The 17,627-nt window shown below is 33.8% G+C and overlaps 1 protein-coding gene across 1 annotated transcript in view; it reads left to right on the forward strand.

Moving 5' to 3' along the window:
- LOC106640384 (uncharacterized) overlaps positions 1 to 9,609 on the forward strand; it is a 98,839-nt gene extending 89,230 nt beyond the window's left edge. The window contains exon 3 of the mRNA XM_089590106.1: positions 5,176 to 9,609. Coding sequence (XP_089446232.1) covers positions 5,176 to 9,555 — 4,380 coding nt within the window. The 3' untranslated portion in view covers positions 9,556 to 9,609. The remainder of the gene's footprint in view (positions 1 to 5,175) is intronic.
- Positions 9,610 to 17,627: the final 8,018 nt, after the last annotated feature.

Below are 17,627 nucleotides of genomic sequence, written 5' to 3' on the forward strand. Positions count from 1 at the left end.
TTTCGTTTGATCAAAATCAATATTATTTGATTTCAATAAATATCATTGTATCTGAATACATATTCACATGTTTATACTCGTTTGGATGTTTATTTGAATGGACATTTTTTTCATATGTGTGATACGCTGTAATGTACTGATAGGCTTGCATTTATTAATTTAGGCATATTTTATAAAAACAAGATGCAAAGCTAAAGCTTAATGATAAAAGACTGAACACCACTCCTGTGTACCGTAGGGCCAATAAAGAATACTATACAAAAAATTAAAATAAAATAAGTAAATAAAAAAAATTCAATATCCAAGGAACTGCCAAAGCTTACGAATTAAAGATTATCCAAAAATCTTGGGAAGTTTGTAATAATATTATTGTTTTCATAATTCTTTCTCCTTTCAGTAAATGAAAGTCTTGTTTGTTCTCAACCAAGGTTTCTTTTTTCTGATGGACGAGCGTGCATCAAAAACTGAATTTCTTCATTTACATCAATAATAGAGGTCTCAGGTTCTGATTACTTTTTTATTGAAATCTTTCATCGTCTGTTCACTAATTCTGTAGCTAAGTATCCATTATTATACACGAGATTGAAAATTTGTTTCTAGAATACATTGATGTTTGAAAATTTTAAAATATTATGTTCAAAAATTCTAATAGCAATAAATACTTACGTTACCACATGATCCATTAGATTTTATATTTTGCAAATAACTTAATTATCACTTCAGCATTTTGTCATTTTTTTTATAAATGTAAGCTATGTTTAATTCTTTTTAAAAATTTAATTATCTTATTTACTACAATTGTAACTAAATTTTTTATTATTTTATCAGACGGCTCATTATTAGAAATGTATTTCGAAATGGTACATTTTTACTATCCTACTGATTTTAAATACTGCTGAACTCCAAATTTTTACCAACTTATTTTTTTTAATTTATCTGAAAAAACTCCATGAAAAGGGTGGGGCTTAAATTATTAGTACTACACTTAATTTTTTTAACAAACAATATCGTTGATTTCAACTGCAACTAAGCAACTAAGTGCAACAACAGCTGTGATAACTCTATTATTTTTACAACTAATTACAAATGAATAAAAAAAGTTATTTATATTATACTGGCTCTTGATTGGCGGTCGTGATTGTCGGAATACTAAACAGTTGAAGCCAGAGTTCTTGCACCAATCTGCTGTTAAAAAAAAATGTCCTTATTAGAATTATTTGTAGTTTCACTACAACACTAAAGGGCGCTATCTACAGTTCGAACTCCTGCCCATAAAGATTATACTCAATGATTATATTAGTATGTATGCATTTAAGTTCATGCATTATCTCGCAAGTTAAAATAAAAGACAAAAGTGCGTCCACCACTGCTGACGAACACGGCCGTTGCAGACCACACGTCAACAAAGTATGGAGAGTAGGACGGGAAAACACTCGTGCAGGAACAAAACTCTTTCCTGGAAAAACAAAAATTCACGCAGAATTCTCTCACTCGTCTAAACACCTTCGTTAATAGTATCACCATAGTCTCTCATATCTATATACTGCACTGGACAATAGAGAGAGAGAGAGGAACAAAGACACACACGCACTCACATGAATACTCCACTTGGCGCGCTTCCGGAGAAACTTTCCTTGGAGACGGCGTCACTTCCCCCAGTGCTGCTCACTCTCCTCTAAAAAACGACGATGATATGCAGGTAGTGCACCCACTCCGACGGTAGTCTGGTTGCTGCTCGCTGTCTCTGTGCCGGCCTCTCTATTTCTCTTACTCTGCTTCTGGTTTCTATAAAACATAATAAACTCTTAACACTTTGATTTTCTGATTACGGCAGAAAATTACACTCACGCAGTGGCCCACGTGCCCTGGGCCCATAACCTATCAGAGGTATGGGATAAAAGGCCAGGTCACAAGGTTAAATGAATACTTACAGAAGAAAGTATTAACTCTTTAACTCTATTTATTTAATACAATATAAAACCACACGGCCTCTCTACAAGGCCACTGTAGGCTTGGTATTCAGATTTATAACGACGTATCGGTGTTAGTGGTAGCACGGGTGCTGCAAAACTGACTCAGCTGAACTGCGCGTCTCGCTACGAGCCCATGCGACCGCTGCGCGCAACGGCTGAGGGAGAGGAGAAGGGGAAACCATCTAAGAAGTACTGGCAGCATTGATGGCAAAGCTGTTCACCTTGACAAAATCTAAGGCAAAAAATATTCATAAGCACGAAAATAGTAACAACAATATGAAATTAAAATATTTTAATATATGTTACACTCGAAAAAATCGTAAGAATTATTTTTGATCTTGCAAACCATTGAAAATTAAAAAAAATACTTATAAGAGCTAATACATTGTTTAAAATTTATAAACAATGGAAAGGATAATCAAAATAATTTGCAATGGCCCAAAAATAGCTGCAGAGCAACATAATTGTTTTTTTTATCTAGCATGCTCCTAAAAAAAATCTTTAAAAATATGTGACCACTAGTGGCCCCCCAACATTTACTAAGCGGAACACCGTTATGCTTTGACCCGTACTGTGAAACGTTTTTAGTTAAAATTTTTGCATCTGTAAAAACAGTTATTTATTAAAGCTGTAAGGATTTAACCCCACTAAAAAAACATGAAATTAAATTTTTTTTTTTTAATCATAAAACTTTACTGCCAGAGCAACAGAGTCCTCAAGTCCCATCTCTTCATTCTTTAGTGCTACAATAATTACAAACACATATTATTCCTCCTATTTTAATAGCTGAAAGATTTGAGTTATCAATGTTAAGGTTATAATGAAATGCTAACCTGTCACTTAATGGATTAGTTATTTGTCAATTTTTCAACCGATGTTCCAATCTTGATGAACGTTCAGTATTAGTTTCCTGACGCCTATTACTGCATACATTTAAATCATTTAAAGTTTTCCTCCGAATTTGCCATTTAAAACTCAAAGCATTGCCGAAGACGTTTGTTATATATCAGCTGTTTTTTCCAACTTTGTTGTTGTAATATATTTATTGCCATTGTTGGCAAGATAGTTTGACGTTTGATAGTTCTAAAACAGTCTGTTGAACTAAATTCTTTTTTTAACTAAAGTTTCCAGCAAATGTAATTTCTTCAATACTTAAGAATGTCTCTGGCCTACTGTTGTAGCACCAGGCTGGTCACAAAGAGTACCACAATATTCTAAACCATTGGAGCAAATTGTTGTGCTTCATTTTAATGTCTCCTAGTGACATGCTGGAGACTTTCGAGTACAAAGCACCTTCTTTTTTTGTGTAATTTGGTCGTTTTTGTGGTCCAAGATTAAGATAAATTCGTGTCTTTGCCTCTTAAGGACTATCCCGTTTGCTCAAGTTTGTTTCTCCTTTATAGCTTTACTATTAGGTTTACTAAGTGCAGACCTTAGAGAGGATTAATGATTCCTGGTTAAAGGGTACAATGCAGGGCCATCGGCGACTAGGGTTCCCAGCCTCACGATGAACAGCTCTGCTTGTAACATCTGCTAGAAAATGACTGACTTGATTTAATAGTAGCCAAGATTGTATAGTCTTTTGGTAGACGAATTGCTGTCGAAAATAATTGTAAAAATATATTTGTTGGAAAAGTAATTCAACGTAAGATGGCCCTAAGAAGAACTGATGAGATTAATGGTTATTTAGTAACGGTTAAGACTTACGATCACCCTAAAAAGTGCCAGCGGTGATGCTTCAAGTCATTCTTTATTATGATTTTCAATGATAAAAAACTGGCTGTGGGTAGCTTGACTGTTACCCTCAGAGTCGTTCCCCAGATAACCAACCGCTCATCGTTAGTTGGGGAGTGGACTTGGAAAATATTTAATTGTCAATATGCTGTTGCGATGAGCCATTAAGGAGGTGGCTGATTTCTAGCCAATGTGATTGCCCAAACTTCTAAGGATTGATTTCCCTGCCTTGCTATTGTAGCGAAATATGTTCTGGTGGCACCAGATCATAAGTGCTAAGAACGCGTCTTTTTTCGTAGCACTTAGTAAACTTGGTGGTTCAGGGTGAAATATGACGTAAGTCACTTGTCTTTTGGAGAAGAGTGTTGTCGACAACTAAGATTTCCAGCTGCAAGTCTAACGATTCTATTCTGGATGTACTGATAAGGTAATCGACAATTTTCTGTAGGATATTATAATCAGTCTCACTTACATTGCAGGTAGCTTCATTTATTCATACTTTTCATAATTTTTTCAAGATAAAATCATACAAAAACCATCTAGAAAACATTAAGAATCCGTATGCGAAATTTCAGCTTAATTGATTGAGTAGTTCTCGTGATAAGCGATTATAACGGTTTTTGGGACTTTGCTTTATATATAAGTGAGATCATCTTTGCTTCTCCTCTAGCTAAGAAAAAAAAAATTTTACTGTAGCTACTAGGGCCAATTTAAAATTCAATTTTAAATACTAATTTTCTCGGTTTTATTGACTTCCTGGAGGATAAAAAAAATTCCGATAAGAACTATATACATTTTCCTACATTACATGCTTTCATGTGTAGGGTATTTCACATAACTCTTCACTGCTCCCCTACTGCATGCCAAAAAACCTTAACTACTCCCATATGTAATATAGAAAAATTTTTCTCATTTCCACCTTATTTTAACCCAATCGACATTGGGTAAAGCCCCCCTCCCCCCTGTTGCCCCTTTACTACTTAACATATAATTTTTTTTCTAATTTTAAAGTACAAAAAAAAGTTATAGAAGTAGAGGCATTAGATACCCTCTTACGAAGGATACTTTTTTTCTGACATCCAAAATTTAAAAATCCCAGTCAGTTAATAAAACTGCGGAAACTCAGATTTAATTTGGCATCTTATAGTATTTTGTAAAACTTATGAGACGGTAGATGTCCTCGTTACTCATTTCATGTAAAATGTTTGATAACAATAAATATTCTAGCACCAGTCTTACAGCCTTCCTTGCTTACTTCTACACAAATGTTTTTAATAATTCTATGATGTCTCATCTAAACTGATGTACTCTACTAACGTAACAAGCCTTATTTTTACATTTCAGTCTACCTGTTTCATGTTAGACTAGTTTTAAACAATTAAATTACAAATGTACTTATATGATGTATGTATAATTAAGATCTTAGAAACCATTTCTTATGTAAATTAATGTGTTTTATAATTTTCAGGTTTTTCACGTATGTAATAATGGAAAGAAAATCTCATTTCTGTGCCCCAACGGTACTATTTTTCAACAATCTCAATTAATTTGTGATTGGTGGTTCAAAGTTGATTGTGATAACTCAAGAGATTATTATGATCAAAGCGCTAATTTTTTAGCTGAAGAAGAAAGAAAGCGTGTTGAAAAAAAAAGATTACAATCTGAATTTTATAGAGCCCGTTATGAGTATAGTAATAGTAATACGACTGAAAAACAGCTAGTTCAATACGATGGACGGCAAAATGGTAGAATGAATCCCTTTAATCATTTAGTTTCGAATAATTTCTTTGATAATAAAGATCACAGTACTAAGCATTCTCGGATAACAAACATAAATACTATTCACCAGACCCCAGTAATGAAACAGAAGAACCAAATCAATTTAAGGGAGGACAATATCGCTCAAGAAATAATTGCAGATGGTACTCAGAGTAGGCTAACTAAAAAAAAACAAACTACTTCCTCTATTGATGGAAGAACAACTCAAGTACATAATTACAGGCAGAAAGATATTTATAAATATAAAGAGCAAGTAAAGTTACAAGAGGAAGATAAAGACTATGTATCAGCAGCAAATTTGAATGCTCAGCGTGAGAACAAAATATACACAAAACTGACAACAGTATCTTCACTTGTACATAGTGAAACTACCCGGAACGTCATTAATAAAACACTACCAATTTATAAAGAAATAACTATATTTCGTACTTCCACAACAAGTCCTCCTGAAACTCAACACTTTGCTGAAAGTTCATCATTCATTAGCCATGGTAGTAGTAATAAATTACATCATTTTGATCGACTATATGATCCAGCCTTCATACATAATGAAGAAAGTATTATAACACAAATGCAAAAATCTTATCAAACTACTGAGAATGGAGCCACGGATCAAAAACTAAGTTTAAGCGATGAGCGCTTAGTACTACCAACGACAATGCTGTTGGAGAATACTCCAATACCTACCTTCAATTTAAGTGCTAAAATTCCCATGAATTTTACATACTTAAATGATCATGTATCAGACAATAATACGCAGCATGCTAGACAGAAAGACAATCACTATAGATACAAGTCACAAAAGCCATCTTTTCTCAGTACTGACGATAAGAGTTATCTTCCTTTCCAGCATGCTACATATGCACAAGCAGCTAATTCTGACAGTCCATACCGTACTCAAAATACACATTATGTAGAAAAAATTCTCGATTATAGTAAGCTTACAGTAAGTCCGTACACTCGCCAGATTACCAATTCAAAAAAATTTGATGTAGAAACCGCAACTTTAGATGCAAAAAAAAAAACGTATTCTGACGTAACTGAATCCACTATAAACTACAACAATGCTTATTTTAAAATATTTAGGCCATTAAAATACAATATTTCCTATGATCTGAGTCATGAAAATGTTTCTACACAAAACAGAGACACAACAGAATTATACATTGATCATGAAGAGCTTGTTACCAGTACAACTCAACAAGAAAGTTCTAAAATCTTGCAAGAAAATTCTGCAGATAATACCGAATTACCAACTTATGATCATAGTATCAGTGGTATTGTGATAAGTGATATGAAAGTAAGAAATAACGTGCAAACTTTAGATCCTAGTTTATTAGATCATTTTCTACAACATGGAAACAAAGTGTCTCTTAACAATTCACAAAAAATTATATCTACCTCCAGCTCTTATGTTCCATTTACAAAAAGTTATCGATATGCAACAACTAGTACTACTAGATCTAGTTTTACACCGTTAGGTTATTATATTAAAAGTATTGACCTCAATCCCGGATCTAGTGACTTCATGTTATCAGAATTAGAAAAAAAAAGTAAAAAATCAACTCACTTACCTGAAACTCGTCTAGCAGTAAATGGTAATAAAAGTAAAGAAATTAATAGCAGGCCCTTAAACGAAAAAGAACATGCAAAGAGCATGCTTCAATCTCTTCAAGATATCGATAATTTTTCATCGCATTTTGGTTTAAATAATATTAAAGTAAATCAAACGTCTCCAAAATATCCAAAATCAACCGAGCCATTAACATTACATTCACTAGCACTGTATGTAGCCAATACTAATGACGTGTATGATCAAGAAATGTCAACTGTAGTGATCAGTGATGTCACTAGTACAGAAAAAAAAATTTTTTCTGGCATTGAACTTCCTATGAATATTCTAACACAGCACACAATTACCTCATATGCAGAGCTTTTTAATTTAAATAACGCTATTGAAAATAGTATAACTAATGATAATAGTTATTATAATAGTGAGGAAACTTTAAGTGCTGATGAAATAAATGACTTAGATATTCAACAGAGTGAGGGACCTTTGAATGCATTAAAAAAATCTAACAGTACTCGAGTAAGAGAGGTTGCACATTTGTTTACACGAGCTCTATCAGCTTACTTAAAGGATCCAGATGAATTTAGAAAAATACTTAATAATATCAGACCTACAGAGCCACCATTCAATAAGCATAATCAAACATCTTCAGTTATTTTATTTACCACGGAGGATTATCCATCCGTAACAAAAGAGAGAGACGAGGTTTTGGACTTTTCAGACGATAATAATAGAGTACGAAAAAAGACCTCAAAGGCTTTAGCCTTGCAAACAGTCACAAAAGAATCAACAAATATATTAAAAGAAACTACTTATCAACCATACTACACATTTGAATATTTAACAAGTATAAATGTATATTCTAAAGAACATTCAGATGCAGCTGAAATGCATAGAAATAAACAAAAAAATCATGATAATTTGGAAGACTCAACTGATAAAACCTACGTCCTTGATAGTTCAAGAAAAAAGGGTCAAATTTTTGACTATGAATTGTCTACTGCATTGGAAGAAGTTTCTAGTAGTCCGAAAGTAACCAAACACTTTTTGTATAAACCAAATAACAGTTATAGTGGTTTTAAGAATAATTCAATTGTTCGTTCTCCTTCTCAAGATTATATTCACACATCTAATAAATTTCTATCTAGTAACGATAGTGTTGAATTGTCACAGCCATTAACTTATGAATTAGTAATTCCATTAAAAAATAATGAGGCAAAAAAAACATCTCATGTCACTAGTATTTTCGAAAATTTAGAAACACGTATTCCTACTGAAATTTTTCAATCACGTTTTCAACAAGTTGTTGAAGGAGACAAAAAGACTCATGAAAAGTCAAATAATAACACACTGCATAAAAATATATCTACTGAGGAACAAAACTTTTTGCCATCTGTAAAACCATTTAAAATAAGATACTACGATACCGCCACTTCTATAATAAAAGACTTTGAATTATCAAATGCAACTCAGTATTTATCGTCTCCAAAAAAAAACCCTGAAGAAAAAGATCAGCAAAAAATAAGTCAGCCAGTGTTGGAACAGAGAGATGGTGTTCTGGCCAATGGTAATTATTGGTCATATTCACCTAAAGTGACTGACTTATGGGAAACTACTTTATTTTTAGATCCAGATCATATAAACCGTGGTCTCGATATAGATGAAAATATTGTAAAAACCTTGAATTCTAATTCTGGAAGCACAAATTTGAAAATAAAACATAATTTTGAACAAAAAAGAGCAAACAGTTCACTAACAACAAATAGTTTAATTAAAAAGTGGACTTACAATGAAAGTAATTTACCAACTTTACTTACCTTATTACCAGACTTATACGTAAGTACAAAAAATTTAGTCACATCAGTTCCAACTGATGTTCTTAAGCCTGTGAAGCAGGCTACAAAGAATCCTGTTGTTTCAACGACTCATATGATTTATCAAAAGAATGGTGATGCAATGTCCACTGTAAAAACTAACAATGTGAGTAAAAATGACATCCAAAAAGCTAAAAAAATGTTCGACACATTAAATGAGACAAGTACAAGTACATTAATGGATGTTATAAGACAGGCAGAAAATAATTTTACTGTTAGAAAACTTGTCTTGTTGCTAATAAGTAACAATGACGAGCCTATTAGCGAGAAGTCAGATAACCAAAAGCAAGAACTTTTAAGAACCTTACTTAAGATTCCGATCCATGGGAAGAAAAAGAATGAATCCGAAAAAAAATTTGAAAACACTAGTACAAATCATACGTCAATAAATACTCCATCTGTAGACATCAGAAGTCATTTAATGTCTGGTAAGCTATCATCATTACCTTTCATATCAAGGTTTACTACGCCAAAAATATCTTTGTTGTATAGTGGAATCAATAAGCTTGATGGAACAACTGTGGATGATAAACAGTATTCAATTTTAGAAAAAAGAGGTGCTTCTGAAAAAAGAGCTCTTGAACTACTGAGATCGATTTATTCGATTGCAGCCAAATGGGGATAGCTAAGATGTTGAAAAAATCTATTATCTTATAAGTGGTTGTCATACGTGTCTTACTTAGTGTCATGTATGTAAGTATGTGAGTCTGTATACATATTTGCATGAATGTGTATAACAATGTATAGTTAAATGAGAACGCATGTATTCTTATTTGTATATACTGATTTACGTATATTGCGTAAGCGTGTATTAAATGTTTATATAAATGTGTATACTTAATGTTAAGTAAATGCATGTATACCAACATATGTATGTTAAATTATGAGTTAAGTGATTATAAAACAACTAAAGTACGATTGTAGCGCAATTTAAAAAAAAAAACGTTATTTAATTTTTAGATTAGTTGTTAACTAGTGTAACATGTAAGACACTTGTATGTTCTTATTAAAAAATTTGAAATCACACTTTCAAAAAAAATTATTTGATACTCCTAAATCTTTTTTTGCACTAAAAATAATCTTAAGGAACTATATTTTAAGGAAATGAGTTACATCTTTTGTGAGGTTTGTTTTTTTATTTAAACACTTAATCGAAATAACTAAGTTTGTCTTTAAATCATTAGTGAAAGATGCTTCTATTCAATTAAGTTTTTTTTTTTTTTTTTAAATTTTAAAGTTACAAAATTTTTCACTAGACTCTAAAAAAATTTCGTGTACAAGTGTATTGAAAAATAGAAATATAATGAGAATTTAAGATTAAACAGTAAAATAGCTTGAAATGAAGTTGTCTTAGTTATGTTTTCTTGAGGTTTTGTGCATAAGCACACGATCAGTAAGAGCTAATTTAGGAGTGAGAATAAAAACTCCAAAGTCAGGTGTTAGTTTGAGCAACGTTTCGTTGGTCTTAACGCCAACCTCATCAGGCTCAGTCTATATCGTTAAGACGATCGTTACAGACTGTAACGATCGTCTTAACAATATAGACTGAGCCTGATGAGGTTGGCGTTAAGACCAACGAAACGTTGCTCAAACTAACACCTGACTTTGGAGTTTTTATTCTCACTCCTAAATTAGCTCTTACTGATCGTGTGCTTATGCACAAAACCTCAAGAAATCATGGAAACAATTGGGAGCAGAACGGCACGTTCAACAAACACCATAATGTCTTAGTTATGTTTACAGGTACGAAGGCTGTCTGGAAAGTATTAGGCCTACCTCTACACTTCCATATCGTAGTGCTTAAGTAACTTTTGTGGTGTACAAACGTAAACAGTAAAGCCTTACGAACTCAGTGTTTGCTCGTTGATACCTTTTAGATGCATAGTTCATGCGCAATGCGTCTTTGTTTATAAAGCTATTTTTAAGTTTGGCAGATTTCTTGATTGCTAAAAAAGACTGAAAAGCAAAATCAACGAATTTGCATTCAGTTTTACTTTTAGCTCGGAAAAGCGAATTCTGAAACTTATTAGACGGTCACTCCTCCGAACCGCTCTAGAAAGAGGAGGTTATGAAGGGTGGCTTTATGTAGTCAGGACCTCCCTCTAAGACACTGAAATGTGGTTGTTCTACGGAAAGTGACTTTTCATCCGTAGTCTCTGTTGACATAGCCAGCTGTGCAAGGTGGGCAGAGATAGATTCCTTAGCTTGACTGCTGGGTGAACCCTCGGGGAAGGCGTCATGTTCCGCTTCGTCTGATGATTTGTCGGTCGTGGATGAGTCCAGCTCGTTGATTAGTGACTGGATGGTGTTACCCTTTCTCCTTAGCAATGGGGTCCAAAATTAGTTTGATGAACTCGACGCTGATGGGATTATGATGTCCGAGATGATTTGGGGCTTTGGAGGAAGCTTGGCTGGCCTCGGAGATTTCTAGACTGTAGGGTCGTCATGGAGACGAGCTTGGGCAATCCATTGGGAGTCAGTAGCTTTTTATCTGGCGGATTTCTGCATGGCCTTCTTCTATCCTAGTAAACTTGCAATGTCAGTCTGGCTACTTACCTCAGCACGCGTAACTGTACTGATATCCGTCTGGGTTCCTCGATCTTCATGCCAAGATGGTGGTCCAAGTTTCGTTTGGCTTTGCCATTGAACTCTTGGAGGACTAGTGTTCGTTAGAGAGAATTACCTCAGCGGCATAGGCTGTAGGGAGAGACAGCACAATGAAATTGCTGATAGACAGCGTTAGGTCTTCTCCATATTCCTTAAAGTCACTAGTAGACGCCACTATAAAAAATGTTCCGGTATCTTGGGGGAAGACTGGTTGCTTGGCGTGGTTGTCCCTGACGATGGCTGTTACAGAAGTTGTTGCTTGAAAAGTCCCTCTCAGCTGCTTGGATGTCTGACCTGGTTGTAGCCCTTGGGTTAGATAATTTTGGGTTGGATAATTTTAGATGTACAGACTATAAGTAGTAAAGGAAGCATACTACAGTCATTGATTTTATAAATAAAGTAATAATATGTAAGGAGTAGAAGGTTCTGACTTTCTTTCTTTAAATGCGAACGTTTTTGAATGTAAACTTCATTTCCTCCATAGTTCTTAGATATTCTTGAGATTGACTCAGTGTTTAAATTATTTGTGTCATATTCTATTTGCGAGGTGTTTAAATTAGTAGCTATGGTAGTTTCCTAAAAAAAAAAGAATACATTAAAAGTTCTGTATTTTTTTCTAATATTTTATATTGCCAGCGTAAAAAGTTAATAAAAGCACTAAAAAGTTAACATTAATTACTATCTTTTGTGGCTGTAGGATCAGAATTCTTATTCGGGTCAGAACTTTCAATTAATGAGCTGAAAAATTAAGTGGTCCCCCTTCAGTGTATAATTTATAACTCTTTATCGAAAAGTGATTTTTCATATAAAATTTTTTTAACGTTTCCCTATTTACTACTTATGGTATAGCTGATACCTCCGTTATAGTTTTGTTATAGGTTAGCTAACCAGGGCCCTCTCACCTGGCAACTTGGTGTTCTGGAAGCTTGACAACTTTGTTTATAAAGCTTAGAAACAAGCTTTAGATCTTTAGCTTTACTGCTTAAGTGTGCTTCATCTTGAGTGTTACGTTGAGACAGTTAGTATAGAGAGAGGCGCATTCATTTCCGTGAAATAGCAACATGATAGTGTATCATGTGCCATAGTAACATGCTATGTTTTGGCGTTATTAGCAATAGTACAAGCACTTAAGTGCTGAGCTTTTTTTGCTAAGAGTTGAAGGTATCTCACCTACTCAAAGCCCGATATCTAATGGCTCATTATCGAACGTGTGTATTAATATAAATCTAGTCTCCTTATTTGTCTTATTTATTCGTGCTTTATTCATGATGTATTTATTTTCCAGTGTTTGCTATAACTGCTATAATTATTGTATCGTTTTCTCGTATTCCATTTTAAGGTGTCGTGTGAATGATAGGAGTTTCAGGGCAATGGGTAGGAGACGTGAGTACATGTAGGGTTGCAGCATAATTTGTTACGTGCAGCGGGATCTTCCTTTCAGATTACTGGCAATACCACAGATATTTTGCTTAAACAAAACTGAGTACTTGTTATTGGACCTCTATTTTGGTAAGGGGGCGTATGGTTTTTGCATCGGTATGCAGGTGTCTTAAGAATGAGGTCCTTATTGAATTTTTTAGTGCTGTCAAAGCAAGTTCTGGGGCAATTTTTGGACCCTGTGATTGTGAGTGTCTGAAATTCGAATATTCTTGCCAATCATCGTTATGCAAGGCAGTTACAGCATCCAACATCCAAAAATTCATTAGACTTACTGCCTACCGTTGCAATGCATCATCGCCCTCCTTCTGACACATTAATCGATGTTATCACTGTTGATTCTATTGAAAAGGTTCTCTGTATAGTTTTGTATGATTCCCCGTGTATGAACAGGCATGGTTTTTTCTGTATTGATTATACGCTTGTAGTACCGTTGGTGCCAGTCCTTCCGCAAATCCACGACTTTAAGTGTTTCTCCATTACCAGATTTTTTGCCGAGGTCTTGTTGGGACTGTCTACCATCGGCATTAATTCTGAGACGAACCTTAACCAATTGCCAAGTCATTTTCGTGGGATTTTGACCACGGCCCTGAATACTCATGCATTTCTGGTTGAGCACCTATCATGTCACAGACTTGCCCCTAAGTTCACCGGTGAGCTGCGGAAAGGTGCTGGGAACGTGATCAGATGCATAAAACAACTAGATGCACTGGTGATCAAGAAAATTGCGTGGGAGCACGATGAGGTAATTTTACTGTGTTTAGTGTTATTGTGTTCTGACTAAGTTTTTTTACTAGTATTTTACAGCTTTATTAATAAATATCGGCCAGAAATAAGTTAAAACAATGTGAACGAGACCTGTGTATCTAAAAATGCTCAAACTCATTTCACAAATTTTTTCTGGCTCAGCCTTTACGAAATGTGGTCTTATCATTAAGTGAGCTACAAGCAAAATTTTTTCTGTGTACAATTGGAATAGGTGTGTACTTAAAATTAAACATTGTGATATTGGCTATAGATATTTCTTAAGTTCACAGTAAATAGCACGCAGTGTTAGAAGTTCTTAGTGTCAAAGATGATATAGCGCTTGCTTATTGTCCGGAGGGCGTGGGTTTGAGATCCCGCTTTGTCACTTTCTTTCGGGTAACTCTGTGATGTTTTTTATATGACTTATTTACTAGGATATCATGTAAGTAGGCAACTGGTATAATGCTTTTTACCGTGGCATACTGATTTGAAGATAATAGTAAAGAACAACGATGTCTAAGAAGAGGGAGTAGATAGATGACTCTCTCATAGTAAAATCGTCTTGTCTATAATCAATATAACAAACAATAAAATGTTTGTAGTGAATTAAAGTCACATATGTATGCATGTATCTACAGCCATTCAACCGAAACAGACATAGACGTTGAGTTGCTAAGGTAGAATACTAACTTAATGGAAAACTTCAAATATGCATGAAAACGAAAAAAACTCAAATACATCAATATTCTATTATCTTAACTCTGAATTTTGTGCGCCTTAAATAAGATCACCTCCATTACAGGGTTCAAGTCAAAATTTATTATGAATAAATCAATTATTAGCAATAAATTGTATAATTTCTTAGTTACAATGAAAAGTTCTCACACGTACCACTTTTACTGTCTTTGTTGACAAAGTAACTGTGAAAAGAGTTCGATTTTTATGATGTTTTTTATAAAATACAAATGAAACTTCATAAATAATAGATAATTTAAATAAGATCAAAATTTTTTTGCTAACAATTAGATCCCTTTAAGCATTTAGATAATTAACCAACTTAACTAAAAAAAAACTATTTTGATTAAAAAAAAACTGCCTCAGAACTTTACCGTTTTTCATAATTAAATAAGCACAAATTAAGCGAAATTATTTAAAGCGCAAGGATAACAATAAGATCATAAACGATTAATACATAACTTTGATTTCCATTTTTTTAACTGTGTGTCATAAGTCAAAGATAGAATAAAGAAATTTATTGATTTTTGAATTGTTAAAAAAAAAATTGCTACAAATCAAACGTGTAACACATCTGCAATAGTATTAACATAATCTGATCGATAAGATAGAGAACTATTATTATTTTCTGGAGTGTCCTAAGTAACAAGATGTAAACATAAGCCTTATTGAACTCAGTGATTGGGGTAGTGAATAATCATACATAAACAGTTAGTCTTTTAAGTAGTAGTAAAATAAGAAATTGTTTAATAAAAATTATTGTTTCAAGTATTTTGTACATTGCTCTTACGATTTTTGTACGTAGTTTCGTAATAAACAATTATTTATTCTAAGAATTACTTAGTTACTGAATAACTGTAACGCAGAATATTGAGATCCCACCATTATATGAAAAAGACACAATAACAAAAGCTATTTGAATGAATGACACATTTAGGATTTTTGATGCATTTAATAACTAAGTATTTTATCTTAAAAATTTTGTTGAAAAGGATAATCTTATTTATATAATTAGCAGAAATAAAAGTTTTGAAGAATCATATGGTAAAGAAGTTCAATAAAAGAAAGAATAAGAAAAAAGCATCATAGATTAAAGTTCCTAAAACTGTTTCTTTTTAGGAAAACTTATTTCATTTGGTAAATTTATGAGCTATTTGTAGAAATTAACCTTTTCACACATTCATGTATTTAAAACAATTTCAAATGTGCAACTTTAAGTAAAAATTAAGTGATACCATTTAAGATCACCGTAGCTATGTTGTACATACTTTATTTCTATCGATTTCTTCCTAATGGAATTATATTTGATGTAATTAAGTTTTCCAAAATGATTATTTGAAAAATGATGTTTTCCTGAAAAGTTATGTCCCTATAAAACAACCTTTTAGGAAAGCCTGAAAGTGAGGTAAGTTTGATGCGTTAAATCAATATTTTGTAAGGAATTTTTAAAGTATATAATACTGGCAATGAATAGTATTGATCCTGAAGAATACTAGCCTTTAAAAGTTCTAAAAACAAATAAAAAAACGTTCAAATATTTTTTTGGCGCAATATCCAATTTGTATGACACAAGTTCTATCATACTTTCTAGTACTCGTTCTTTAATAAAATCAAACTAAGTAATAATGAATTTTGACTGGTACTTCATGCCAACCTCAGATTAGATATAGTAATGCCTTGCTATGTTAAAAGTATATAAAAATGTTAGGGCATTGTTTCAATTAATCTGAAAGGTTAAAATACAATACCAGTTAAATGCAAACATGACTTTGTAAGATTTTTTTAGAGTACGAGTACTTAACTCTGAGTGTCATACAAAATGCATATTGTGCTAAAAAAAGGAGACCTGGACCATTTTTATATTTTGATCCCCAAACCTTTAAGGGCTACAGATTCATTAGGAAAAATACTATTTATCACCAGTATACAAAGGCTTCCAAAGTTTCTTACAAAACATTAACTCAACATATCAAACTCATTTAACTTTTTAGTTTTGTTAAAAGACATTTTTGTAGTGATTTTATCTTTCATGGTACTGGAAATTGAGGTTGGCTCTAAAGTATGATATAAGGGCAGCACGTAATATGTATTTTAGGTTAGGGGGAGCATTCAAAATAAACGTGAGCCATCTTGATGTTGAGGCATTCTTTGTAGATTTGGCATTGTTGGTGGGGTGCCTCAGTCCCCATTGCACTTAATGTCACCTTTTGCACTGACTCAGCACTTCTCTGTGATGTTTTGCTTCCAGCGATCATTTAATCTCATTAGTTATTCAGTACTGCTGAGAGCTATGGGTAAAATGGGTTTTTTCTTAGATTCGTGTAAGTGATTTTATTTCTTTCTGTCAGGTTCCTCTTAGGCCGTCGTTGGGCTTGACAGTGATTAAAATGATTTTCTTCCTCGTACCTCAAGCGCCCCACGAGGATCATCTTTGGGATGCATGTTTATCTTCATAGTCATCAACTTGATTTTGCTAGTTTTATCTAGCAGTATCAGTCTACTATTCGTGGATGATTTGTAGGCCTTTATACGTTGCAGGCCCTTTGATCTTCTTGAGACCATTGGGACCCTTAATAGTGATATTGCGAAAATTGTTGCCTAGGCAAGTGAGTTCAAAACTTCTGTTTTAAAAAACGTTATCCTAGCTTTTTTGCTACGTGACAATACTTGGTGCAGTTTGACGTTAATTCTTTGCCTCCTCTGATGGTGGATGGTTAAGTTATTCCCTTTGTGGGTGCTGTTCAGGATCCGGGCGTGCTCTTGTCAGGTGGTCTCACCTAGAACGACTACATCGCGTCTATTTGCTTAAGGATTCATCGGCTTCAATACGGGGCAGATTTCTGCCATACCAGTTTAGGACTATGCTCGCCCCATGCCTTGTTATTCCGCTTCGTGACTATGCCTGCCAGATTTATATGGATTTGTTCAAATTTTTGTCAGATAAGCTCGAATGTCTGTGCAACACGGTGGTCCGGTACATTTTCTGCCTAAAACGTCATACTTCACGTCATATTTCAAGAAGCTGGGGTGGTTTCGTTCTAGTCTTAGAAGGGAATACTTTCTTGGGGTCTTTGCATACAAGCTTTTGTCCCGTAGATCGGCTCACCTTTCTGGCTTTTTCCCCTAGTGCACCGCCAATCTTCGTTGCTCTTGACACTATGAACTCCCAAC

The sequence above is a fragment of the Copidosoma floridanum genome, unplaced genomic scaffold, assembly GCF_036245765.1.
Source record: "Copidosoma floridanum isolate Cflo_tuat_1 unplaced genomic scaffold, Cflo_Japanese_pri ptg000011l, whole genome shotgun sequence".
In the NCBI taxonomy this organism is placed as follows: Eukaryota; Metazoa; Arthropoda; class Insecta; order Hymenoptera; family Encyrtidae; genus Copidosoma; species Copidosoma floridanum.